The sequence below is a fragment of the Suricata suricatta genome, chromosome 11 (assembly GCF_006229205.1).
Source record: "Suricata suricatta isolate VVHF042 chromosome 11, meerkat_22Aug2017_6uvM2_HiC, whole genome shotgun sequence".
NCBI lineage: Eukaryota > Metazoa > Chordata > Mammalia > Carnivora > Herpestidae > Suricata > Suricata suricatta.
The window spans coordinates 44,324,415-44,351,304 of NC_043710.1; the positions used below are offsets into that span (position 1 = coordinate 44,324,415).

General features: G+C 45.6%; 1 protein-coding gene and 1 long non-coding RNA gene across 2 annotated transcripts in view; both read right to left on the reverse strand.

The window, feature by feature from the left end:
- Positions 1–24,392, reverse strand: part of LOC115272295 — a 35,136-nt gene extending 10,744 nt beyond the window's left edge. Inside the window, exons 1-2 of the long non-coding RNA XR_003900347.1 lie at positions 24,372–24,392; positions 6,502–6,561 (exon numbers count right to left, since the gene is read on the reverse strand). This is a non-coding gene — a long non-coding RNA (uncharacterized LOC115272295). The remainder of the gene's footprint in view (positions 1–6,501; positions 6,562–24,371) is intronic.
- Positions 9,636–11,913, reverse strand: RASSF10 (Ras association domain family member 10). Its single transcript, XM_029915384.1, has one exon. The coding sequence runs from the start codon at positions 11,676–11,678 to the stop codon at positions 10,179–10,181; it is 1,500 nt and encodes a 499-aa protein (XP_029771244.1). The 5' UTR covers positions 11,679–11,913; the 3' UTR covers positions 9,636–10,178.
- Positions 24,393–26,890: the final 2,498 nt, after the last annotated feature.

A 26,890-nucleotide genomic window follows, 5' to 3' on the forward strand; every position in this document is an offset into this window, starting at 1 on the left:
TAGCACATAAGAGGTGGCAAGCCTGTCTTACCTATTTCTTGTTGTGGATTTGGAATATGATTACTTCAATCAGCCTTTATTTTTTTTCATAGAAAATAGTATATAGATTCTCTAATATAGGGGCGCCTGGGTGGCTCAGTTGGTTAAGCGTCTGATTCTTGATTTCAGCTCAGGTCACGATCTCATGGTTTGTGGGATTGAGCCCCGCATGGGGCCCTGTGCAGACAGCATGGACCCTGCTTGGGATCCTCTCTCTTCCTCACTCTCCCCCTCCCCCACTCTCACTCACACATGCTCTCTCTCAAAATAAATAAATACAATCAAAACAAATTGAGATACCACAATACAGGTGCCAGCAGGTCTCACTGCCATTAGGCGATAATTGATTCCAGACCCTTTCAGTGGATAAAGTTAAGAAATGTATAATTTTTAAGAGTTCTAAAAATAAGGAGCTTATGCTATTTTCATGGACTTGCTTTGTCGTTTAACAATATATTATTTTCCCATGTCAGCAATGCAGATCTACATTATTTTAGTAGCTGTATATTATCAACAACATGATTATAACATGGTTTCTATAACCACTTTCCTATTTAGGATGGTTCCTCATTTTTCGCTATTTCAAATATTCCTACGGTGAACATCATGAACTTATATCCTTGCCCACTTGTGCAAATACCCTGTGGATACCTAAAAGTGGAATCACTGCCTGAAAAGTATGGATCCAAAGGACTTCCTACATTTAAAATCCCAATGTTAGTGTCATAGAGAGTACTTGTAGTGATTTAATGCTACCTGCTTCACTGATCCCTGCCTTTGAAGGCCTAAACCTTAGGCTCGGTACATAGCAGATGCTTTATAGTTGTGTGATGACCCAGACTAAGGGAGCCAAGGCCTATAGTAATATATGCAAAAAAGAAAAAGTCTAGGCTAATGTCTCTGTAACAACTCCAAGGGACATTTGGGAAAGTTCTATGCCTCTGGTCCAAGGAGGATGACATGCAATAGACCTAAGCTTAACCTGCAGAATGGAGCCCAGTTTAGCTGAGCCTAGCCTGGACCAACGAACCCTTGTCTGACTCACAGATGCATGAGAGAGAATAAATTATTATTTTAAGTGACACTGAACTTGGGAGTGATTTGGTGTACTTTATTATTATCTTATTCTTGGATAGAATGACTCAACATTATAAAGATGTCAATTCTACTCAAGATCATGTATACACTTAATGTGATTCCAACAAAGTATACTGAGAAGGATTATTATTAGCTAAGTAAGATTTTATATAGCTGAAATTACAGATGACACCAAAATGAAAAGGGAGAGAGACCAGAAAAGTGAGAGTGGTGCGTTAAGGTTCCTGTCTTCCTCAGGAAAAATAACCATAAGTATGGTTCCTAGTAACTGTGGAGAAACAGAAGAGCAAAATTAAGTGTACAATTCTCAATCAGCCAAAGAAAATTCTATCCATCCAATGAAGAAGGAAAAGGAGGAAATCCTATAAGTAATATGGTGAGAATTGTAGGTTAAAGACCTCCAAAAAGTCACTCATCAATAAAATCAACAAGAATCCTGGCAAAAAATTGTCAAGGACTTGAATATAAGAGCTTGAACTGTAAAACTCCTAGAAGAAAAAAAAATAGAAAAAAAGCTCTGTGACCTTTGATTTGTAAGGATTTCTTGGATAGGACACCAAAAACATAGGTAACAAAAGAAAAACAGACGAACTGGACTTGAGCAAAATTTTAAAAACTTTTGTGCATCACAGAGACTGTGAACAAAGGCAATCCATGGAACAGGAGAGAATATTTGCCAACTACACATCTGATAAAAGATTACTATTGAACATATATAAAGAGCTCTTTTAACTCAACAACAAGAACAACAACAAAATTCAACCAAAGTGGGCAAAGGATTTGAAAAGGCACTTCTCCAAAGAAGATAACAGAATTTACCAGAGCTGGAGGGGAGGCGAGAAGAGGAAATTATTCTTTAATGGACACAGAGTCCATTGTTTGGGATGATAAAAACGTTCTGGAAAATGATAGCAGTGATGACTGTACAACATTCAATGTACTTAATGCCATTGAATTATATACTTAACACGTGTTCAATGGTAAATTTTGTTATCTATATTTTACCATAATCAAAAAATTAAAAGGAAACACAATAAAACATATCTCCTCTTTTATTTCTACTGGAAAGTTCTAAAAACGATCACCAATTCAATGGCACTGAGCACCCCTAGTGTCTAGACTGTGGTTTCTAAATATCATTTGCCATTGAAAAAAGTCAAGGCTCTGTGCAGGGATGGTTGATCTCAGGTCTGGGACGTCAGGGTACAGTGTGAGCCTGGAACATCCTGACAAAGCAAGAGCAAAGGAAGCTTCTGAAGACTATGAAAAACCTCCAGGGAAAAGATCCAGGAGCCAACCTGAAGAAGGTCCCGCTAGCCAAAGATGGGACAGGAACTACAATGGTTTGAAACATATTAAATATTTTAAATCCGAAATTTTATAATGATCCCACAGAAGAGGAACAATGAAGGAGAAACGCATTAGTTGTGTTTGGAGAATGCTAGGGACCAGCCACGTTATTTTGAACACTAGGAAATACAAATAAAAAGTAAGAACATTGCTTTTGTCCTATATTTCAGGATAATTAGGATTTAAAGTGTCCTTCAGCATAACACTTCAAAAAGGGAAGAATCTTTCTGCAGAAGTACTCCAGTTAATCAATGATGAAGAAATGGGAGAAGGGGGAGAAAGAAGGGAGGAAAGGAAAAAATGAGAGAGAAAGACAGAAAGAAAAAGTACAAGGTTAATAGAAGAAAATATAGAAAGATATCTTTGTGACTTTATTTCTTAAGCAGGAACCTTACACCATAAGCCATAAGGGGGTGTGGGAGTGCTACATTTAACTATATTATTATTAGACATCTTTCAGCAAAAGATACCATAGACGCAGTTAAGATGGAGTCAAATTAGAATAAGATACTTATATTTGCTCTATATTTAACAGGAAACTAGTGTTAAGCACATGTAGGAATTCCTGCAAATCTGCCAGAAAAGGGAAGCCCAAAGGAAAAATGGCCAATAACAGGCAGTAACCAGACGGATAATAAGCATGTGAAGATCAGTTTTGCTAGAATTCAAAGAAAGGCAAATTAAGACAAAATTGTAAACCTTGGAAAGTTGAATAATATGAAGTGTTGGAAAGGCAATGGAGAAAGTGGAGAACCTTCACTGTTAGAAAGAGCTGTCAGGAGAGCGATGGAGCACTTCAGCTCTCAAACTTCTGGGTTTCAGACCTCAAAGTCTCACATACAGCCACTGCTTTCTGCCTGCGTTCGTTGTAACACTGTTTGAGGAAGTGAGGAATTGGTAACATGTTTCCCTCACCAAAGAAACGGAGACATCAAAGTGACAGAATATCACACAGGTCAGAAAATAACTAACTAGATTTGTGGAGTACAATGTGGGGTGCTCACATAAATATAATGTCATGAAACAAAGAAAGGAATATAGTGAGCTGTATAGTCCAGTAAAGGTCATGCATATTAATCATAAGCACAAAACTATTTCATTCTATGTTTCAAAGATACATATACATACAGGAGCAAATGGAATATGCTAGCACAGTGCTCAACTTCAGGGATATGATTCACACGGTTTCCTATGTCAGTGGTGTCCTCTGGACAGCAGAAGAGAACGTGAATGGTGCCCCCTGGAGGTGTGCAGCTTGACAGCCCTGAATACATAGGATAGTTTGAAAGGTCATAGATCAAATACACTAGAACAATTGCTTACAGTGGGAGGAAGAAGAGGAATGGGGGTGGCACTGGGGGAGGAAGGGAGGCATGAAGTAAGGTAAGATAGAAGAGGGCCCTTGTCCAGACAATGGCAGTGTGACCTGAATGGAGAAAGAGGATCCACTCAATGCTATGATTTTAAGGCAGGGGAAGGTGGGCCTTAGCAGGCAGCCTTGAGCTGGGTAACGGACAACCTTACAAATTCTGCTAAGAAATGTAGATTTTACCTTGAAAGCTGTAGGGAATTCTGGAGATGTCTGGAACATAAAAAGATTTCAAGGGAATGGATGAGAGGGGCAGAGGCTGAAGCAGCCTTCAAAGCAATCCGTGCTTAGGCTACACATGTTCAGTGGAACAAGTGTGGCCAAAGATGCCTAAATCAAGTGTGCACACCTAGCCCCATGGGCACAGGGGTCCTCGGAGGGCCCAACATTCCATCCCCTGACCCTCCGCTGCTGCTCATGTACCCAGAGGCTCAACCAGAAACAAGACCTGCTTTAAAATGCTGGCAGCAGGTTCAAAACAGCCATGGTTGGTACCACCTTCCAGATGTGATCGTGAACAGCACACAGCTGTCTGCCCTGATGGTCGAGGAGGCCCTGTTGTTGACCGACTGTCCATCTGTGCCTCTGGGTGCATTCATCAAAACCTCCATGCTGATACACAGAGTATTAACTTTATGTGAGAATTGTTTTTCCCACTGGCAAGGACTTCACCTGACAGATAGATGCCCAGATATGTACACAGGAATTTCTCCTCCTTTGTCTTTTTTCTAAATCCCCACCTAGTAGATGCTTCCTGGCTCTCTGATTTTGAGAAAGGCACTCCACCTCCATGGTGGAAATACTTGACAAGACTTGATTGTCTCTGTGGCCCTCCCAATGCCAACACTCTGGGACATGTGAGGAATCTTCTCTGGGCATGCTGAACCCTTCATGGGTATAATGTGCCTGGTGCGATGTAGCAAAATGGATACAGGTTTCAGAGTCAGGCTAGGGTCAAAGTCATGTTTCTGCTCCTCACCAGCTGGATGGCTGGCCTTAGTTTCTTTATCTGTAAAAAGTAGAGGATCAAAAGTTCTAGGGGCCCCTGGGTGGCTCAGTCGATTAAGCGTCTGACTTCAGCTCAGGTCATGATCTTGCAGTCTGTGAGTTCAAGCCCTGCATCGGTCTCTGTGCTGACAGCTCAGAGTCTGGAGCCTGCTTCAGATTCCGTGTCTCCCTGTCTCTCTCTGCCCCTCCCCCCAACCTCTTTTTCTCTCTCAAAAATAAATAAACATTAAAAAAATTAAGAAAGTTCTATCTCACAAGGGGGGGAAATGCATGTGACAATACTCAGCCCAAGGATCTGGTGTCTGGAATGTGCTCAGCAAAAAATAGTTCCTTTTTGTCCTCCTTTCTATTTGTTTAGAACATTATGTTTCAAACCTTTCCACATTCACAGTTTTACAAATTTCATGGCAAAATGTTCCAAGAGATGAGCTCAGGTGTTTTACTACATGTAGAAAGATGTTCCCAGAAGACTCAAAACTATTGATTAGAGGCTTTAATAAGTAAATGGGCTTATGTATTTTATGTTGATTTAATTTTTGATAGGAGTGGGTAGGGAGAATCAGAAAATCAAATATGATTTATATCATCACCTTTTTTAAAAATAAGATTTTAATGCTTATTTATTTTTGAGAGGAGAGAGAGAAGAAATGGGTGGGGTGGGGCAGAGAGAGAAGGGGACAGAGGATCTGAAGCAGGCTCTGCACTGACAGCAGAGTCCAATATGGGGCTCAAACTCACAAACTGTGAGGTGATGACCTAAGCCAAAATTGGAAACTCAACCAACTAAGCCATCCAGGCACCCCTATATCGTCACCTTCTAAGAATAGCCTTTTCTCCTAGACTCAAGATGAAAATAGATAATAAATTGTTTGTTTTTTATAAATCTGCTTCTTTTATTTGTTGGCTCTCCTAATCTCGCGCATGTGGAATTTTTGCCCCTCCTGTTCAGACAGATTGTTGGCCAGCTCTGCTGGGACACAGGATCACTATGTGAGCAGGTGCTCAGGGAAGACCAGGAAAACAGGAAGGAGAGAACATACCCCATCCTCTTAACACTTCTGGTCGGATGACCCACATTTCTGTCGTAAGAATATTTTAAGGCAGTTGTTGCCAGCCCTGCATTCCTGGGGCCACAGAAAGCTAATTAATTTTGGTTAAAATATTTTCTTAACAATCGGGAGCTTGGGTGGCTCAGTCAGTCAAGTGGCCAACTCAGCTCAGGTAATGATCTCCCAGTTTGGGAGTTGGAGCCCCATGTTGGGCTCTGTGCTTACAGCTCAGGGCCTGGAGCTGATTCATATTCTGTGTCTCGCCTTCTCTCTGCCCCTCCCCACTAGCACTCTGTCTCTGTCTCTCTCTAAAATAAATAAACATTAAAAAATATTTTCTTTACAGAATGTAATATCTAATGAAAGCCAAGGTATGTGAAATAGGCCCCATCACACATAGCAGATTGTTATTAGAACAGATCTTTCTAAAAGGAAGTTGATGATTAAGCACCAAGTCCTTAAATGTTTGCACTCTTTGACTTGGGAAGTCTCTTTCCATATTATTGGGGAAAACAGATATATGCACAAAGAAGCATATCACAGTGTTATTTTATACCAGTAAAAAAACACTAGGGAGAACCTACTCACATGAGAGCAGTATATGCACTATGGTGTATCCAAAAGATGGATGAAGGCTCCGGTCAAAACCTGAGCATAAAAGCATATAGACAACATCATCTAAAGCATATATATTTTTAAAAGAAGCAAAATATGGGGCACCTGGGTGGCTCAGTGGTTATGCATGCAAGTCTTGATTTCGGCTCAGGTCATGATCTCACTATTGTGAGGTCAAACCCCACATAGGGCTCTACAGAGGGCATGGAGCCTGCTTAAGATTCTCTCCCTCTCTCTCTGCCCCTTCCCCACTTGTGCTCTCTTTCTCTCAAAAAGAAAAAAAGCAAAATATGAAATCTTCACAATTCAAAGGGTTGAGAAGGAAAATATACCAAATTTTGGTAGTATATAGGCTTTTGGGGACAAGATGCTGAGTGACTTTTCTTTTTTTTTTTTTTAACTTAGGTTATTTTTAGGTTCATCCTAAGGGCCATGGTATGTAACTTGTCTAATTAGCAAATCATCCACCTCACAGTTTATATATAAACAGAGATGCCAGATGAAATCTTTTTAGTTTGGGAGCCAGTGTGGAATGGGATAATTAAGATCAAAGTTACGATGAAGTCTAGCAGCTCCCAGCAAGGAAGGGGCTGGTTGGGGGGAAGCCTTCTCATTTCACACTGTCCTGCACAGGCTTGCTGGTTCTTCCCCGGGATTTCCCGGCTCTGCAGGGAGAGCAGGAGACGGGCTCCTTCTCCTGGAGGCTCTGACATCCTGAGTGCCGATGCTGCCACAGCTATGCATTCATTCCCACTCTTAGTGCCATGGGGATTATTTTTTAAATGAGATAAAAATTTTAAAACTAGACACCTTCTAAGTACAGGCACTGTTTTGGTCCTTTTTATATCCACATGTCTCCTTTCTCAGGCAGGCGAAGGTTCTTAGTAAAAGGAACTCTGGTCTCCTTTCTTTTTCACCTCCTGTTCTCCTGTCTCCTGCCCACACAGGGAGTGCCTCGTGGGGATGTAAGTGATTTGGATGAAAGCAAAAAGGGGCAAACTGGGCCGCCCTTTGTTACAAACAGAGCCTCCTTGCCGCCCGAAGAATTGACTGGAGAAGCATCTTTAGGTGGACAGGACAAGAAGGTTTTGGAAAGAGGGTACCAGAAAATCCCACAGTGCTTCTCCCTGTGATGTAGCTTATTTGCTTTACAGGCTTTGGGCGTATTTGCTGATGTCAGCAGCCCGTCAAAGTTTAAAATAATAATAGTGAAAAGGAAAACAGCCCCTTTCTGCCAGCCAGTCCTGTTCTGCCAACTTCTGTGTTCTCTTTTGAGTTAATAAACATCTAAGAACAACCTCCCCTACCACGCTGGTGGATTGGACAAAAAAAAAAAACAAAAAAACAATAATTTTAAAACCACCAGGTCAGCCCATTACCAGCAAAAACCATTCAGACAAGTAGCGTCTGCGTCTGTCACACTCTAATGAGGATTGTACCTCTGCCTCAAATGGGAAGCTATCATTAGGCTTTGTGTTTATGAGATCGAATGGTCATCTAGGGGCAGTGGCTCTCTTTCGTCCCTTCCTCACTTCAGTCGTGCTCAAGACCAAATGCACAGACGTTTTCTGTTTCAGGTGAAACTAAAACACCATAACTACGCCAGCTTTTGAAATGTCTTTTGAAAACATCCATTAAGAAAACAGCCTTTTAATTCTCCCTTTCCTTGAAAATCTGAGACATCCAGGTGTGTTGTAACAGCGTGGGGGAGGGCCGGCTCCCCGAAGGAGATGGCTAAGATGGTTTCAGGGGGTCAGGTGAGCAGGTCTCCACGGGCACCCAGCAGACACGATCTCTCCAAGGAGAGAAACATTTCAATAAAGCAAGACCTCTTAAGTTATCTTCACATGTGGTGTTGAAACAGGAGCCAGCCCCTCCATGGTGAGGCTGATACCCGACTTGAGCAGCAGGCTGGCACTACACACACGGCCCATTGTTAGTACCTCCTCAGGACAGATTAGATCCCGCATTCCTCAGAAGCACTGAGCTCCAGAGGGAACACTGCCAACAGGCTCCTTCCACAGGGCAACAACTAGCTACAACTGATAACTTTTCATTGAAGTAACTGCAACAATTAGCCTGAGTCCCCACCAGGGCTGTGTCACCCAGCTATTAAGAGAGAGAGGTGTTGCGCTTGTGTCTCCTGGCGTGTGCAAAGGTGTGAGCCAGACAAGGGTCATTCAAGTCGTCTTCAAGCTCACATTTATATGCTTTTATCTATGGCTACGTGGTTAACCAAACTGCTCACCCAAGGTGTGCTCTTAGATTGACTTCTTTTGTTATCTTTTGGGGGCCTTATCTAAGAAACCTGGATATTTGCACTCTCCATTTAGGCTTGGACAAGTAACTAATTAATCCCTGACCAAAGATACTGAAGGTCGGCTTGGATGGGGGTAAAACACCTGGAGGTCATGGTTGGGTTTTAATCATACGGCTTAGTTCAAAAGCTAAACAAACGCTAACAAGTCTTAGCTTCAACCAGAGTGCTCATTAAATAGCATATTTAGTCATACTGAACTTGACTTCTGCAATGTCCCTCCAGTTTTCTTGGAGGAACAGTGATTGAGTGGATGAAGCGACAACATGGATGAAAATTAAGGACAGCACAGGTACCTTCCCAGGAACAAATCCCCAAGGGCCTACATTAAGCTGTAACCAGGGTTTAGGTGTCCCAGGATTTTCTATCGCAAAAGGGTTATGTTTGGCTTTTGTAATAATAAAAGGTCATTTTAGGAAAAGGATTCTATTTTCCCATATACTGACTTTGCTAGGAGGAAGTATAGGGCTACACTTCATACAGCTCAGCCTTTGAAAGAACAAGAGATGGGGCGCCTGGGTGGCTCTGACCGTTAAGCGACCTACTTGGGCTCAGGTCATGATCTCCTGGTTGGTGAGTTCAAACCCTGAGTCTGGCTCTGTGCTGACAGCTCAGAGCCTGGAGCCTGCTTCGGATTCTGTGTCTCCCTCTCTGTCTGCCCCTCCCCTCTCATTCTCTTTCTCTCGTTTTCAAAAATAAATAAATATTTTTTAAATGTAAAGAAAAGAAAAGATGAACAGTGTCGTAGATGGGTAAATCTCCCAATCTGCAGAAATGTAAAGAGCAGGGATTTGGGTGCCTGTGGGTTTTATCAGAGGTGTAAGCAAGGCTGAGACGAACACCAGCCCTCTTTGGCTAGTTTTAACACGTTCACAGTCACAATTAACATTCAAGGAATTTCCTTTTCATCCAAGAGTTTCTTTTAAAAGCACTTTATGCCACAAACTAAACTTCTAGCTGCCATCAGTCCTTCCCATACAGAAGATTGCAGAAATCTCCATAATACTTTTTCTTTTTTTGAAAATGGGTTCGGACCACGTCAGTTTTCCCTAGGGCGACTGTTTGCCAATACAGGACCTTTTCACCTCCTGTCTCCCTTTTTCCCCTAAAAGAGCTTGGAATGGAGACCCGGCCTCCCGGTCCTGCACCCTCTCCACACTCCCTCGCAGGGCGGGCATCCCCAGCCCTCCCCCGGACCCCGCGGGCAGCGCTGCTACCTGGTAGGAGCTCCCCCCGCCCACCCCCTGCCTGGTTTCGAGTCCCTGAGCCGGCCAGGCCGCTGCTTTCTTCGAGGAAGGGAGAAGCGTCGTCTCCCTCTCCCACCCTACACCTCTTACACTAGAGATTCGCACACGGGCACGGAGTCCGAGTCCTGGCTGTGCATGGAGCTCAGCCCCGTATCCGAGTCCTCGTCGTTGCCAGCACAGCTCTTGGCCAGTCCGAGGGCCTGGTCCACCCACACCTCCGCGCAGCCCTGAGGCCGCGGTTCCCGGGAGGGTCCGCCAGAGCCGAGAGTCCCATCGGGGGCCACCGTCAGCTCCAACGTGTGCAAAGTCTGGAGGAGGCCTTGCAGCTCGCGCTCCTTGCTGTCCCACTGCTGCTGGCTGTAATCCAAGTCCGACTTGACGGCCTCCAGGTCCGTGTTGAGCCGCAACCCGATGTAGAGGCTGGTGCTGAGCTGCGTCCTGACCCTCTCCCGCTCCAGCAGCAGCTCGCTGTCGAGGCCACCATCAGGCTCCAGCGGCTCCTCCCGCGCCGTGAGCTCCTCCTGGCGCCTCCGCATCCACCTTTGGTTCAGCTCCTCCTGAACCTCGGCGGAGAGGCGCTCCAGCAACTCCTCCTGCTGGGCCCGCTGCTCCTGCAGCTGCAGCAGGTCGTCGCACCGCCGGGCCAGCTCCTCCAGCGCGGCCGCCTGCGCCTCGCCGTCCAAGGGCGCCGCCGCCGCCGCTTCGGGCTCCTCGACCGGGCTGGGCCCGTCGACCTCGATGCCTGCGCCCTCCAAGTAAGTGTCCTGCACGTAGTTGACTCCGTGACGCCGCATGCGGTCCAGGTGCACCTTGGCCTCGTAGCGATCGATCTCGCGATCCAGCTCCCGGAGCCGCTGCACCTGCTGACGAATGGTGTGGTCCTGGGAGAGCACCAGATGCACCAGCGTCTCCATGCGCTCCACGGATGCGCTCTCGGCGGAGCGCGGCGACGACGAGCAGGACGAGGCGGTGGACGACGAAGTAGACGAACAGGGTGACGACGGCTGCTGCTGACGCCGCCGGTTGAGCTTGGCCAGCTTGCGGAAGGCCTTGCGCACGACCCGCCGCTGCTTCTCCTGGGTCATGGCCAGGCTGGGCCGCGCCGGGACCCCCCGAACCGAGCAGGGGCGCTCGCGACTCAGCACTACGCGCGCCTCGGCGCTGCGGGGGCCCGCGTTGGGTAGTGACGCCTCGCTGCGCACCAGTACGAAGCGCACATTCTCCTGCTCGTCTCCCCAGGCGGCCCAGAGGCGCAAGATGCGCGTCTTGTTAGGCAGGATGCGCTCAAAGCCCCGCCACTTCTCCACGATGCAATAGCACTGCGGGGGCCCGCACAGCATGCCCTGCGGCAGCGGCTCGTCCTCGTCCTCCTCGTCTTCGTCCAGGAGTTCCCGAAGCTCCTCCCGACCTGGAGAGTCGCCGTCCGTACCCCGCCGCCGGCCCCGCCGCTGCTTCCGTCGCCGCCGGCAGCCGTCCTCCAACAGCACCCGCACCACGTCCGAGCAGGTGGTGCGGCGGGAGAGACCAGACACCAGCTTCTCCTCCTGGCAGATCCACACTGATATCTTCTTCTCCGAAGGATCCATGGTGCAGTTGGGACGCAAGTGGCGGGTCGGGGCGGGCCCCACTGGGGTGGCAGGGACGGCGGGCAGCTCGGCAGCTCTGGGACAGTTTAGGAGCCTGGGACCCTCGCCCGGTCAGCACTGGCCCTCCTCCCCGATTGCGCACGGAATGCAAGCGCCGGCGCTGGCTGGAATGGCTGAGAATGTGCTCGGGCCGGACAGCGAGCTCTCCCTGGGCAGTGCGCCCGGGATCGGGCTCCCGCGGCTCTGGCTCTGCCCGAGGTTCCCGGGGCCTCCAGGTTTTGCTCCTCCCCACGTGGCTCCACCCCCGCCCGCCCCCAGAGCCCAGAACCGCGGCCGGAACGCGGGAGGCGCTGCGCCCAGACCCGCCCCTCGCTGCCTCGCGGCGCCCGGGGAGCCCCGTCCGCCCCTCTCCCGCTGCTCGCGACGGGAACCTCGGCCCCTTCCGCGGACTCGCTGCTCTATTGCGCGGCCGCACGACTGAGGACTCTGAGACCCCGCTGCTGCAGGGCCTGGAGCCCGTGCCTAGGCGGGGATCAGCGCTGCCTCTCCCTCGGCCCACTGGCTCTCTCCTCGCGTGTAGAGCTACCTGGACGCATCTTGACTTTCTCACCTTTCCCGGCGCCCCTTGGTCCGTTAAGGCCGCGTCGTCTGGGGAGTGCCCTTCGCGCAGACGAGGAAACCAAGACGCGCAGCGTCTCTAATGGAGACTCTCGGACCGCCTCACTTGACCTCCAGCTGGGAGCAGTAAGCGCTGACTTTAAAGCGGAAGGCCTTCCAGCCCTCCTCGGCAGGAAGCAATATTTGCCTATTTAAGGCGAAGTTGACGGACTGAGCGTTCCTTGAGCGCCGGTGGAGACCGAGAGGGCTAGGCCTGAGTGTGATCTTCAGAGAATGGCTCCCCACATTGCCCTGGCTTCGCATAGCCTTACTGGCAGGCGGCGCCTAATTCTAGTGAGATTTCGAGGCCCCAAACCCCAGTCACGAGCTTTTTTCCCACGTTCCACCTCCATAGGAGAACACTAGTCATGACCGTGACAGTTTCTGGCATATCCAGTATCCACACGTAGGCAAGAAGAGCTAAGAGCCAAGGGCACTCCCAGCTCAAGAAATCCAAGACCACACGTAAATGAACTTCTTCACCCTCAGATGTTGATGAGGATGGTCCTTTGCGTGCCACACTTGGCCTCAGCTTGTCATTGTAAGCACAGGTCTGATAAGGTTACTCCCTTGTTTCAAGACCTCAGACGACTGCCATTGCCTCCTAAAGTACTTTTATTCATTCACTCAGTAAATATTTATTGAGTACCTACTGGCTCCAGATACTGTGCTCGGGATATGCTGATGAACAGAGCACAGTTTTGGCCAGCAAGGAGCTCACAGTCAGTGAAGAGCCCCGCTGAGCGATCATGTCCGACACAGGGGCTTCTGTGCTCTGATAAGGGAGGTATGAGGTGCTAAGGGAATGCTGGAATAGTATCTACCCAGCGTGAGAGAGCCAAGGAAGACTTCCCGGAGGAGGTAGCAACTTAGGCAAGGCCAAAAGCACCATTTAGGTCAGCCAAACAAAAAACCGAGGGAGGGGGCAGGTGCATTTCAGGTAGAAGGACCCATATGTGAAAGTCAAGGAATAGAGAGGGTGGTGGTGTGGCTATTACTCAGGCTACAAGGAGTAGAAGTGAGAGTAATGTTAAAGAATGTTGGATGAGGGGCACCTTGGGGACTCAGTTGGTTAAGCGCCTTACTTTGGCTCAGGTCATGAGCTCATGGGTTTGTGAGTTCGAGCCTCCCATCAGGCTCTCTGCTGTCAGCACAGAGCCCTGCTTAGGATCCTCTGTCCCCTCCCCTCCTGTCCCTCCTTCGCTCTCTCAAAATTAATAACATTAAAAAAAAAGAATGAAGTTGGATGAGTGAACAGGAGTCCATCAGGAAGGGAGGTGAACCTCCCATAGGGGTAAAGAGAAGCCATAGGGTGTGGATTCTGAGTTCACACTGGCTGAGTGAAAATCTCAGCCCTAATACTTAGTAGTTCAGCAAGCTTAGGAAAACTATTTCAACTCTCTAAGCCTCAGTCTCTTCAAATGTGAAATTGTGATTTTTTTTTAAGAAAAAAATACCCACCTTAATAGGACTGTGATAAGGTTTCATGCCCAGACGTGGCAAGCCCATGTAGGATTTTTACTTGAGGGCTAGAAGCCAGGGGATATATTAGTTTTCTATTGCTGTGCAACAAATCACCATAAATTTACTAGCTTAAAATAACACACAGTTATTAGTTTGTAGTTCTGAAAGTCAGAAACCGAGCATGGGATGGCTGGCTTCTCTGCGCAGAGGCTCCCAAGGCTACGGGCCAAGTGTCGGCTGGAGGCTCTGAGGAAGAATCCATTTCCAAGTCCACTAACATCGTGGGTAGAATCCAGGTCTTTTCAGGTAGAGAGGTGAGGTCCCTGTTTCCTTGCTGGTTGTTGGCTGGAGCTCACTGTCCACTCCTGCAAGCCCTCCTGGGATCCTTTCCACATGACCCTCTTCATCTTGAAGCCAGCATCAGCATGTGGAGTCCTTGCAAGCCTCCTTGGCTTTGAGTCTCTGTGACTTGCCCTTCTACCTGCTGGAGAAAACTCTGCTTTTAAAGGGCTCACCTCATTGGGTAGATTCCCCTGGAAAATTTCCCTGTTTTTAAGGTCGACAGATTAGTAGCCTTAACTATATCTGCAGAATTCCTTTTGCTGCGTACCATAACATCATCACCAGAGTAACCCCAGAGTGTTGGGGATCATAGGGCCATCTTAGACTTCTGCCTACCACAGAACGTAACATGATCTTCGCATTTAAAAAAACCACTCTGTTTGCGTTGGGGGTGATGGTGGGTGGGGGAGGATGAGAGGCAATGAGGCTCTGTAGAGGATTGTCACATACCTTCACGGAAGATTTGGTGGCCTGCAGTGAGTGTGGGAAGGGGCAGTGAAACGACTGGACAAAATTCAGAACTGTCGGAGATGCTGAGCTATTTCCATCTCCCTAACCTGGTATTGAAGGTCCCCTACAGTCTGGCTCAGCCCATTCCCCCAATTACTCACATGTTTGGCTATCCCTTGCTCCTCCCCCCACCCCCACCACGTGATTGTTAGAGCTTTGTTCTCAGCCACTATCCCCACTGGATTTTAAGCTCCACAAGGGTGGGGATCTTATCTGTTTTGCTCACTTTTGAATCCTCTGCATTTAAAGTACAATGCATGGCACCTTCTAAGTGGACTCCGTATCTGTCAAATAAATGGGTGAACAAATGAATGAATGAATCCTACATTCTAGCAAGTCAACATCTCACTCATCCAGAACAGCACGGGTCTCTTGATGCATCCATGCTTTTGTACGTGCTTTCCCTGCACATTAGATCCCTCTTAAACAACTGGAAAACTCGTACTTCTCCTTCAGAAGCACATCTTGAAGATCATACACTCTGGGAATCCTTTCTTTTCCTCCTCCAAAAAGAATGGGTTCCTTGCTCTTCTTCTGCCTCTCTTACTGTAGAAATTACATTTTTTAAATGTCTATTTGCCCCATATGACTTAAGAGCTTTCTGAGAGAGTGGATTGACTGTCTTGCTTCTGTTTTGGTCCCCAGTGCCTAGAGAGTGCCTGGCACATAGTAGTCCCTCGACCTTACTCGATGCTATAAGGAGCACTAAAATAAATGATGTCTAAGATATTCTGCTACACTTAAGGTTAGTATAATTTCTTTCTAGAGGCAGACAGATATGTGGGATCCCTGTTACAGGAATGATATATATGAAATTCCTGCTGGAGTAATTAGAGTAAGCAAGGGGTACAGGGAAGGTTGAAGAAGGTGGGGCTTTAATAAGCAGAGGGAAGGGGCTGAGGGTATCCTTGGAGGGAGAGATCATGTGAGTTAAATCACTAAGGTAGGTATGCATATGGTTGTATACCAGTGTTTTCAAGTGTGGGTTCCAAAACCATCCTGCTTAGATGAACCTGTCACCTTTCACCCAGCTATAACCTTTTTTAGTGTTCTTCATGGGGACAAAAGAAACAATAATAGATGACAGAGTTGCCATGAACACGAAATAAAATAGTGTACAACCCAAAAAGATTTAACATAGTGTCTAGCAAGTGCTCCATGAAACATACCTCACTTTATCCCTTTATCCCCAAATTTTATTGAGTATCTACTCCATGTCATACCCTGGAGTTGGTGTTGAAAACACAGCAGTGGACTAGACAGACATGGTCCCTGCCCTTACACTGGTGTTTGTTGAATTAGAAATGTATTTGGTAGATTATGCTAGACTGTAGTGACAAAGGGAGCCAAACAAACATAATGGCTCAAATATGACAAGGGCTTATTTATCACTGACATAATAGTCAAAAGTAGGTGTCCTGATTGGTAGGTGGTTTTATTCTAGACAATAACAGGGAGCCTGGTTCCTTCCATTTGATGGACCCAAAAGCCCATAGAGTTCATCATCTGCATGTGGCCAGAAGAAGGAAAGAGGAGGGGGCCTACCTTCTGCTTCAAGGCCTTGGAGGGGAAGTGGAGCACACCATGTCCACTCACATCCCACTGGCTGGAACCCAGTCACATGGCCACTTGAAATGTCAAGGGAGGCTGGCAAATGCAGTGACCCAAAAGAATAGGAAGTAGATTTTTATGAATGGCTAGATACCTGCCACGAGAATCTTTATAAGAAATGGGAGATAAGGGAGAGTTCCAACAGTCTATAGGTTACAGATGGGTTACCCATAGGATGCGTCTTAGGTGGAGGACATCCTTTCCAGGTAGCCATGTACCCAACACTTTCTATGTCTCCTATATGACTCAAGTCACATACACTCGATAATAACACTGAATGTAAATGGACTGAATGCTCCAACCAAACGACACAGGGTAGCAGAATGGATAAAGAAACAAAATCCATCTATTTGCTGTCTACAAGAGACTCATTTTAGACCTGAAGATACCTTCAGGTTGAAAGTAAAGGGATGGAGAAATATCTATCATGCAACTGGAAGCCAAAAGAAAGCCAGAGTAGCCATACTTATATCACATACACTCACAATTCATCTGACCACTGTGCACATTTGAGTTTGTGACTCCTGCTTCACACTTCCTCCCAGGATTTTTTCATTCACTGCAAGGGATTTGATACTTTTGATCTGTCATGGCTCCCAAATCTGTGTGTCCCTTCCAGATTTCCTAATCTCCAAATATGTACATGCAGCTGCTAGTGGCACAGCTCCACTTAGGGGTCCCCCAATCACCCCAAACATGTGTCCAAAAAAAAAAAAAAGCTGAACCCATCATCTTTCTTCCCAAACCTGCTCTGGCTCCTGCACTCCTATTTCAGAGAATAGCTCCACCGTTCACCAAGTGAGATCAGAAACCTGAGGGTCACATTCTATCACCCACTATTTATCTCCTTTCCTACAGTATATTGAAGTTCTGTGAGGCAATGGGTTTTGTCTGTTTTGTTTTCTGCACACAGTAGGCATTTGGTAAATGTTTGTGGAATGAAGGAAGGAGAGAGGGAAGAAAGGAGGGAAGGAAAGAAGGAGAGAGGGAGGGAGGGAAGGAATAAAGGAAGGAAGGAAAGAGAGAGGGAGGGAGGGAAGAGGGAGGGAAGAAGGGAAAGAGGAAAGGAGGGAAGGAAGGAGAAAAGGAGAATTGCTCCTTTCCCATCTGAATCCTGCACTTTCTTCAGAGTTTCCTTGTCTCTGGTCTTGCTTTTCTCTCACACCCACTACTGACAAATGTTTGATGACCTCCGTTAACCTCAGCAGAGCCTACACACTCCTTGGGACCTGATGTCTGCTTTACCCCCAGCCTGTCCATTCCAGCTGCCCCATTCTTCATACCATCCTCTCTGACCCCCTGCCTAATTCCTACCCACCCTCCAAGTTTCAGCTGAATGATCACCTCCTCCTAAAAGTCAATAACATCTTCTCCAGGAAATAATCCAAGCACAACTGGACTTTAGGATGATTAACCCACATCACTAGGTGGGAACAATAGACATCATGACACACTTTTGTTAGGAAGAAGACTGAGCAGCGGGGGAAGGTGAAGAATGGACTTAAAATTCAGTCTGTGGTCACCTAAGCACCTTCCTACACATGGAGTAGATGCCTCCCAGCACACCATGGACATCCGGTCTTAATCCTCAGGGCTGTGCTTTCCGACACAGTAGCCCCTGGACATAGGTGGCTATCGAGCACTTGAAGTGTGGTCATCTGAACTGAGATGTGCTGTGAGTATAAACTACACATTAGATGTCAAAGACTTAGTACAAAAAAAATGTTTAGTACCTCATGAATGGTATGCGATATTGATTACATATTAAAATCATACTGTTTTGGAAATATTAGATTAAATCCATAAACTTATTTTGTTTCTTTTTTACTTATTCTTTTTGAAAAATGTTTACTTATTTATTGGGGGGGGCAGAGAGAGAGAGAGAGAGAGAATCCCAAGCAGGCTCTGCCCTGACATGGGGTTCCATCCCATGAACCATGAAATCACATCCAGAGCTGAAACCAAGAGTCAGACACTTAACCAACTGAGCCACCCAGGTGCCCCTCTTTTTATTTATTCTTTAATAATATCTATGTAGCTCACATTGTATTTCCATGAGATAATGCTGTCTATGGGAAAGCCTAGAAACTTGGAGCAGATTGTTTGAGCCTCTTCAAGTGGAGTTACCTTAAGAGTCCTAAACAAGTGCATATCTGTCTTGAGTCATGGCCATCTCCAGAGAAAGCCACTGCGTGTCTTTTCTGGATTTGTAGTTGGAAGGCTTCTTTTTGTTTTATGCTGTCCCTCAGAAAACCTTCTTGCTGCAATGTCAGACAGTCCCCTTAGGCAACCTAAGAAGCCTACTCTTGAGTCCCATCTGCAGCCGGATGCCATTGAAAGCATACCTTGTTGCCTCCCAGACAGGATTTCAGCACCCATGCTCATCTATCTGCCCTAATGGAAGACACATAGATTCAAGCAGCGCTCTGAGCCAGAAAAATACACAGGCCTCATAATAGGAGAAAATATACAAAAATACATTTATAACCTTGGGAAGGCATTCATAAACAGGACATTTTAAAAAGCAAAATGCCAAAAATAAAGGATCAGGAAATACAACCGTGTCAAAATTTGAAATTGCTTACTAAAAAATTACACGAGGATGCTGGGAGCTGCACCAGGCTTGCTGGATGACACGGTCACAGTAAGGAAATGGCAGATGTGCATGGCTCCTGCCATGAGAGGGGGAAACTGGTATCTCCTTCTGCTACTACTGCTCATGTGAAGTTAAGCCTGCCTCTATTGATTAGGCCTCACAATGTTCCAAGTCAGACCGATATTCCCCACACAGACACCTCATGGGAAGAAGCATATTCCCACCTCTATAAAGAGGAATTTAAACAAAGCGCTGCAGATGTTTGTCGAAAGGCTCTTCTAATGAGCCTCACAAATTTAAAGCATAGATAATGAAGGGGGTTAAAGAACACAAGATTTACTATTAACTCTGGCTGGGAGAAAAAGAGCCTAATTTAGGAATAAGAAACAAACAAGAGCCAGGCATAAGTTACTGCGCATACATATGCTAATTTGGTGCCCTTTATGAGAGTGGGTAAGAGTAGTTACAACTTAAACTCATATGCAAAGGCCAGCACATCTAGGGCACCTATGGCCCCTTATACCTTAAACATCAGAAAACAGGGTTGACAAAAGGTTTATTTACTAATCAGAAGGAATGCATTCTTCCTCTTGTGAGCCAAAGAGAATGTCTCCTAGCCTTGTTTATGCCTGAATCTTAGCGTTATTATTATAAACAAATGTGTTTGCTATCTGCTTCTCACTGAAAACATCCTGCTATCTTCTTAGTTGTAAGATTTACTACCAGTTCAAACAAATATGTACGTTATCTGCTTTTCACTGAGAATATCCTGTTATCCTATGATGTGTAAGTTACCTCATTGTAATTAGAGTAGTTCTTCAAAAATGCCTCTGTAAAACCTGCTTCTGCACCCTTTTCAAAGCATCTTATCACTGAGAATTATTTGTAGTAAAAATTCCGCTTTTTGATGTCATGTTAACACTTAAATCTATAAATAAAGAGAAAAAACCTGACACTACAGAGATGCCGAAACTCTGGGCACGCTCACTCATCTTTCGCCGACACCGTCTCTCCTTCAGGGACCCTGGACCTGCTGGAGCTGGACTCTGGCACAAAGATATCATCAATAATGTTGAAAAGTTCAATAAGAACTCAGGAGAAAACTTTTACAGTATAGATACCCAAAGCTTGGGATTCAGGATGTAAAAATAACTCCCAAAATTTAGTTTAAAAGAAGATCATGCAAAATTATTACATGCTGTGCTAAATGCGTAAAGGGTAGATTACAAGTAGACCTCAATGAAGGAAGAATAAATGGCCAACAAACATGAAAGAATACCCACCCAGACCAAAAATCAGGAAAACGTAAATTTAAGTAAAACAAGATGCCCTTTTCCTGCCAGCAGATGGGCCAAATGTTTTAAATCGATAATTACATTGTTGGCAAAGAGAGATACATCCTCTCATACACCACTGGTGTCACTCAATACATCTCTTGTAGAGACAGTTGGGTAATAGCTATCTGAAGTAAAGATATGCATACCCCACATCCCAACAATTCAACCTCGTAATACCTACTTTAGCGGAACACACATATATGCTCAGGAAGCACGTACGGGGCATGCATGAGCATTTTTTTAATGTTTATTTTTGAGAGAGGGAGAGACAGAGCATGAGTGGGGGAGGGAGATACAGAATCTGAAGAGGCTCCAGGCTCTGGGCTGTCAGCACAGAGCCCGACGTGGGCTCGAACCCACGAACTGTGAGATCATGACCTGAATTGAAGTTGGACGCTTCACCAACTGAGCCACCCAGGTGCCCCGACCATTTTTGTTTCAGCAAACCCAAGGATACAACTCAAGTGTCCATCATTAAGGAGCTGACTGAGGGTAATGCAGACACCCATAACTTGGAAGGCTAGGTGGCAGTTAGAGTCAGTAGATTTACATGCATGGGCAATAACAGATCTCTCGGATGCATTGTTCTGTGCAAAAGGGAAGTTTCAGAGTGATCCCGGTTGTATTTAAAAAACATATACACAAAACACATATACATATACATACACATACACATATAGCCACACCATGTGTTTTCCAGGGGTACAGACATCTGCATGTGCGTGCATAGAGCCAGATATCAACGGCACCAAACTGAAAGCAGTGAATCTCTCCTACAGAATAAGACATTTGCAGAGGACGAAGACTAGAGAGAAATTTAGCTTCCTCTGTAATGATTTTATAAGAAGAATCCAATCACATATGACCTGACTATGCAATTACAGCATATGATTTTAAAAAGTGAAAGGCCTCAGGTTGGATCACTGACTTCTTCTGCTTCTCCTTTAGACCTTTCTTCACCTGCCCGTGTCTCCTTGTTGTGGATGCAGCCCTGGCAACAACGGCATCTCTGTTCCCTCTAAGCTGAAGGAAGGTATGCAACTCACTGCTTTATCTCAAAGGATGAAGATTAAGTACGGGACCGGCTGAGGAGGAGTCCCAGGCAAGTACCTGCCTTCATGCTGGGGCACCTGGGTGGCTCAGTCGGCTAAGCACCAAACGTCCGGTCATGATCTCACAGTTTGTGAGTTCAAGCCCTGTGTCAGGCTCTTTGCTGACAGCTCAGAGCCTGGAGCCTCCTTTGGATTCTGTGTCTCCCTCTCTCTCTGCCCCTCCCCCACTTGCACTCTGTCTCTCTCTCAAAAATAAATAAACATTAAAAAAAAAAAAAGAATGTGCTTTACACTGGATCTCTTTTCTCTTCTAGGCAAGCTGCTAAGAAGACAACACAAAACTTCTACAAAGTTCTCACGGTGGCGGCAGAGCCCTTTGCTGCATGTCCTTCTGTTGGATCTCAAGGGTGGCATGTCATTCGATTCTATGGGTTTTCAGTCCTCTTCCTTACACCTATGAGAAGTAAGACACAGCTCCCTCGCACCTGAGAAAACTGAGGACCAGGGGCAGGGATCGGCCGGTTTCCCAGCTCAGGAAGCTCTGAAGGAGCTGGTATTTTGTCTGGAATTCCTACCTGTCCAGCCTGTCAGTCATGGTTCATGGCAGTCGTGGGACACCCCAAACAGGAACTTCTGCCTGTAATTATTCTGAGCCGTGCAGAAGTGTGACTGGAACTTACTGCCTGAATCAGTTCCTCTTAATGATTAACCACAGAAAATAATCTAGCAAATTGTGTTTACAGAAACGTGTGGCGGTGCTCAAATGCTTCGGGGGACATCTGGGACTTGCCACTCTCCTTCGAGGGAGTGAATTCCTAACCAGCCGAGCTGGGGCAGAGATGCTGGGGGGCGGGGGGGGGGTGTCCTCAGGAACATGGTTTCTAAAAGTGAGGCCAGCCAGCCACCTGCTCAGAATTGCTGGTGGTATTTATCAAAATGCAGATTCCAGGGCCCTCTCTACACCTAGTGAACAGGAGTCCCTAGAGGCAGGCCCAGGAATTTTTGTGTCCGGCTATCTTCCCTGGGGCTTCTTCTGCACACTACAAGTTGAGCCCACCTTCACTAGGAGGAAAGAAACCTGAGACAAGAATGCTCATAGCAAGAATGCACTTCTTTAGCCACATTGGCTCTATACACAGTAATGCTATATAAAGGACATCCACACACAGTAAGATGTTGGCAACATATGACAGGCGAGAAAGAGATGCCCCTGGGAAGAGGGAGAAGGGAAGAAATAGGACAGAGTAGGGAAGGAGTCGCTCATTCATTATACTCTACAGTCTTGTATCTCTGGTGGGGTCGCAAGCCTAGGTTCCAAGGCGATAACATAGAAATGTTTAGGTAAGAGAGTCTAAAGTAGCATTGACTTCAGTCACCTGAAAGACATTCTGGAAGATATTTGACCTTCTTAGTTTTTGTTCCAACAAAACCAGCCTCGTCCTGATTCACAAATCATCCTGGGAATGTGTGACTTCCAGTCAGAGAGAGGTCTCTTGAGCAAAAACAAACAACGGTCCGTTCAATGGTCTATGACATCACCTTTGAAGACTATGTCAAAAGGGGTTTTGTTTGATTAATTTTCATTATCTGTTGTTACCCAATTAATGAAAGGTGATACTATTAATGAGTGTGTGAACGAGACAGTGTCTTCGTTGCCACATGTGAAACATTCCCCAGCCTTTTCAGGGCAGAATCGCCCTGACCCGAAGTGTGGTCTTTCTTTATTGTAGAGAGATACAGACTCTTTCTCTCCAATGGTCCCAACACCAAATTATTATGTCTCAGCTGCTCATCACCCAGGACACAATATGAGGCCTGTGCTTGAGTTACTGCCATTTATGTGAGCAAAATGCTGGCTTTCTTCTCTCAGCGAAGTCAGTTGAGTTGGGAGAAGTTTCAATACCACACTTCTTGGTTTGAAAGCACAATTGTTTTAGCAGCTTAGCAGCGGGCATCAGCTGCGGAGGACTCGCCAACTCCCTTTAAGAAATAATGTTTAGAAGAAGCTAAATTTGATTAAATGGAACCTTTGAGACAAACGACTTTCAGACAATGAAACTATCTTCACAAGGAAATGTTCTCTTCCCCCACTGAGGAAGAAATAGAGACACGTTTCCATTGTCACTGTGTCCCAGCTGGATTGAAAAGGAAGGCTGTGGGATAGATAAGCAAAAATAGGTTACATCTGAGTCAGCTGGCAGTCTCTCCCCACCTGCTGGAGAATCTCCTCTTTGTCTCACTCCTGAAGCACAGCGTTGTTTTCTTGGACCGTGCTCTGGGTTAAACCTGGATTAAACTATGGATCCCTTACACTTGATTTTGTGATTTCGAGACTTACACAAATGCAAACCGAGAACACAGTCAAACCCTGAATCACTTAAACCTCCGTGAATAGGAAAGAAGCCACATGATCTTCCGAAAGACTGTCCAGTTGCTTTCTCTTTCATATCTATTGTTCAGCTATAAAATGAAATCACTGAATTCTTTCGTATGTATTTGCTACTTTCGAGTATACGTTAAAGAATTTCACAAAGCAAAACTGTGTCATTAAAAGTATTTTATCCATATGATTCAGCAGTTTCATTTCTCAGTATGTGGTTTTCTTTGTTAATGTTTGTGGGGTTTTGTTTTTAGTTTTTAGAGAGAGAGAGAGACAGAATACTGAGCAGGGGAGAGTCAGAAGCAGACTCCAGGCTCTGAGTGGTCAGTACAGCACAGAGCCCGACATGGGGCTCAAACTCACGCACTGCGAGATTGTGACCTGAACTTGGACGCTTAACCAACTGAGCCACCCAGATGCCCTTTGGTATGTGTTTATCCAAAAGATTTGAAGACAGGTCCTGAAGAGAGATGTGCACACCCATATTCATAGCAGCATTTACAACAGCCAAAAGGTGGAACCACTCCAAATGGCCATCGACAGATGACAAATGGATAAACAAAATGTGATATACACATAAAAGTTGGTCTTAAAAAGGAAGGAAATTCTGACATGCTACAACATTGATGAATTTTGAGGTCGCCATGCCAATGGAAATAAGCCAGTCATAAAAAAATACCATATGATTCGATTTTGTGAGGCACCTAGAATAGTCAAATTCACAGAGAGTAGAAGGGTGCTTACCAGGGGCTGCAGAAAGAATTGTTGCTTTATGAGTATTTCATTTTGCAAGATGAAAAGAGTTCTGGAGATGAACAGTGGTGAGGATTAAGTGTGCACACACTTAATGCCACTGAGCAATACACTGAAAAATAATTAGGATAGTAAAATTTTATGTTATGTACAATTTACCAGAACTTAAAATGATAATTTGTCTAAGTATTTCAGATTTTTACGTCAAAGCTCTTATTCAGAGAACCTTCAACTTTTTCAAAATGTAAAATGCTTTCCACGTGACTTTAAAAGTAAATACTGGGGCATGTGGGTGGCTTAGTCAGTTAAGCGTCTGACTTCGACTCAGAGTAATGATCTCACAGTTTGTGGGTTTGAGCGCCACGTCGGGCTCTGTGCTGACAGCTCAGAGCCTGGGACGTAGCTCAGAACCTGGAGCTTGCTCCGGATTCTGTGTCTCCCTCTCTCTGCCCCTCCCTCGCTCACGCTTTGTCTCTCTCTCTCTCTCTCTCTCTCTCTCTGTCTCTCTGTCTCTCAGAAATAAATAAATTAAATAAAAATAAATAAAAATAAAAGTAAATGCAATATTTTGTTAATTTCCTGGGTCTTTCAGGAAACTACATTTCTGGTAACTGTCCATTTGAAGAAAGCTTTGTCTTCCTATTGTTTTCAAACCCATTCTCCCTGGCTTCGTGTATAGTCAGATTTCTTAGCTATTTGAGCTGATCTGTGGCTTCATCGCTATGGTCTTTATCAGAAACTTAGGTAAGTGGTTGCAAGCTTTGGTAAACTTGAAAAATGATAGCTGGGTTCTGATCAATCTTTATGTTGAGAGGCCTGGAGCTATAAAGCATATTCTTAATAAAAATTAATGTTCTACCTAGTTCGCAAAGCTCTGCACAGAATTAATAGCACAAGGCCAGCAGAAGTGCCTGGAGGCCGTTGACAAGTTATCTTAGTAGATATTTGCCTATTAAGCAGTAGCAAGGAATAGAGCTAATGGACCCAAACACATTGCTTTTATCCCTGTTTCCTGAGATAGGAGGCGCTCTGTTTCTAAGCATGGCCCTTAGGGGCAACAGAAGAAAAGGTTCTAAATCACCACTCAGACTTCAGCTAGCGAAGGAGCTCCATTTATGTATATGTTATATATTGGAGTTCTGTTCACCTCAAAAAAGTTGAAAATTCACTGACCATGGAAACGTGTCCCTTGACTGTGCACCTTTCTTTCTTTCCTTCCCGCTCCCCCCACTGTTCCAGTTCCACGTGGGAATCAATGCAGTTGTCCAGGGGCTGAATCCAAGGACCTCGCTGCCGACCTAGGCGGGGCGGATTGCACAGTCCTCCGCCCGGTGGCGGTGATTGGCTCAGGAAGGGGCAGGTGAGAATTCAGGTTAGAGTAAATCTCCGTGCTTTGCAGCTAGCACTCATTGGCACGAAGATTTTCCCTTCTTGCCATCCATGCTTGAGGGCATGTAGCCCCAGGGAACAGCTGGAACCCGGTTTACCACCGAAGGGTTTGCCCAGATCTGCAGAAGACAAGTAACACCAAGGACGTGGAGCCAAGAAATGGTGAGGCGGAAATTGGTTCCCATCCAGGTGTTGGAGCTAGCCCTGAAGCTCTTCAGATCTTTATGGGCTTTTCAAGTACATGAGCCGGTGAATTCCCTTTTGTAATTTAGCCAGTGTGAGCCAGCTTTGCCATTACTTAGAACCCAAAACATTCTGATGCATCATCCATCCATGTCAGGTGGCCCCTTCGTTTTGCAGATGAGGAAACTGAGTCCCAACATGCTACATGATTAGTTTAGGGGCATGGCCTTCCCAGTCCCAGGGCATTTTTCTTTCACTGTTCTGGTCCTGTAGAGCATGTTTGTGATGAGCTTGGCAGCAGTGAATACAATATTAATTCTCATTACCAGGCACTAACTGGATGTGCTCCAAAGTGCTGAGATGGATTTTCCTCACATTGGACTTGGGCAATCCATCTCATTGCTGTGTGGCCACTTGTGTATCATGGGTCCTGATGACTCATTAGAAAGAAGAAAGTATCAGTTGGATCAAGGTGTGGGGACCTCATTGAAGAATTTTATTTTTTAAGTTTATTTATTATTTATTTTGAGAGAGAGAGAGAAAGAGAGCATGTGCACGAGTGGGGAAGGGGCAGAGAGAGAAAATTCAAAGCAGCCTCCACACTGTCAACACAGAGCCTGTTGTGGGGCTCGAACCCACAAACCATGAGATCATGACCTGAGCCACAATCAAGAGTCAGGTGTTTAGCTGACCGAGCCACCCAGGAGGTCCCAAAGAATTTTATTTAATTTCTAATTAGTTTACCAACAACTTAGATTCAATTATATATGCTGCTTTGCCATTTTCTTCTAAGCTTGTCACATACTTTTGTTTCTTGCTAACCATCCCTTATTACCATTTCTTATCTTCCAAAAGCACAATGTCACTGCCCTGTCTTCTTACCTTTTGGGCCTCCTACACAGCCACCAAGACTTACATATATTACAAATATAAGGGAC

Excerpts from the sequence above, each read along its gene's own strand:
- RASSF10 (XM_029915384.1), bottom strand. The coding sequence starts at position 11,678 with ATGGATCCTTCGGAGAAGAAGATATCAGTGTGGATCTGCCAGGAGGAG.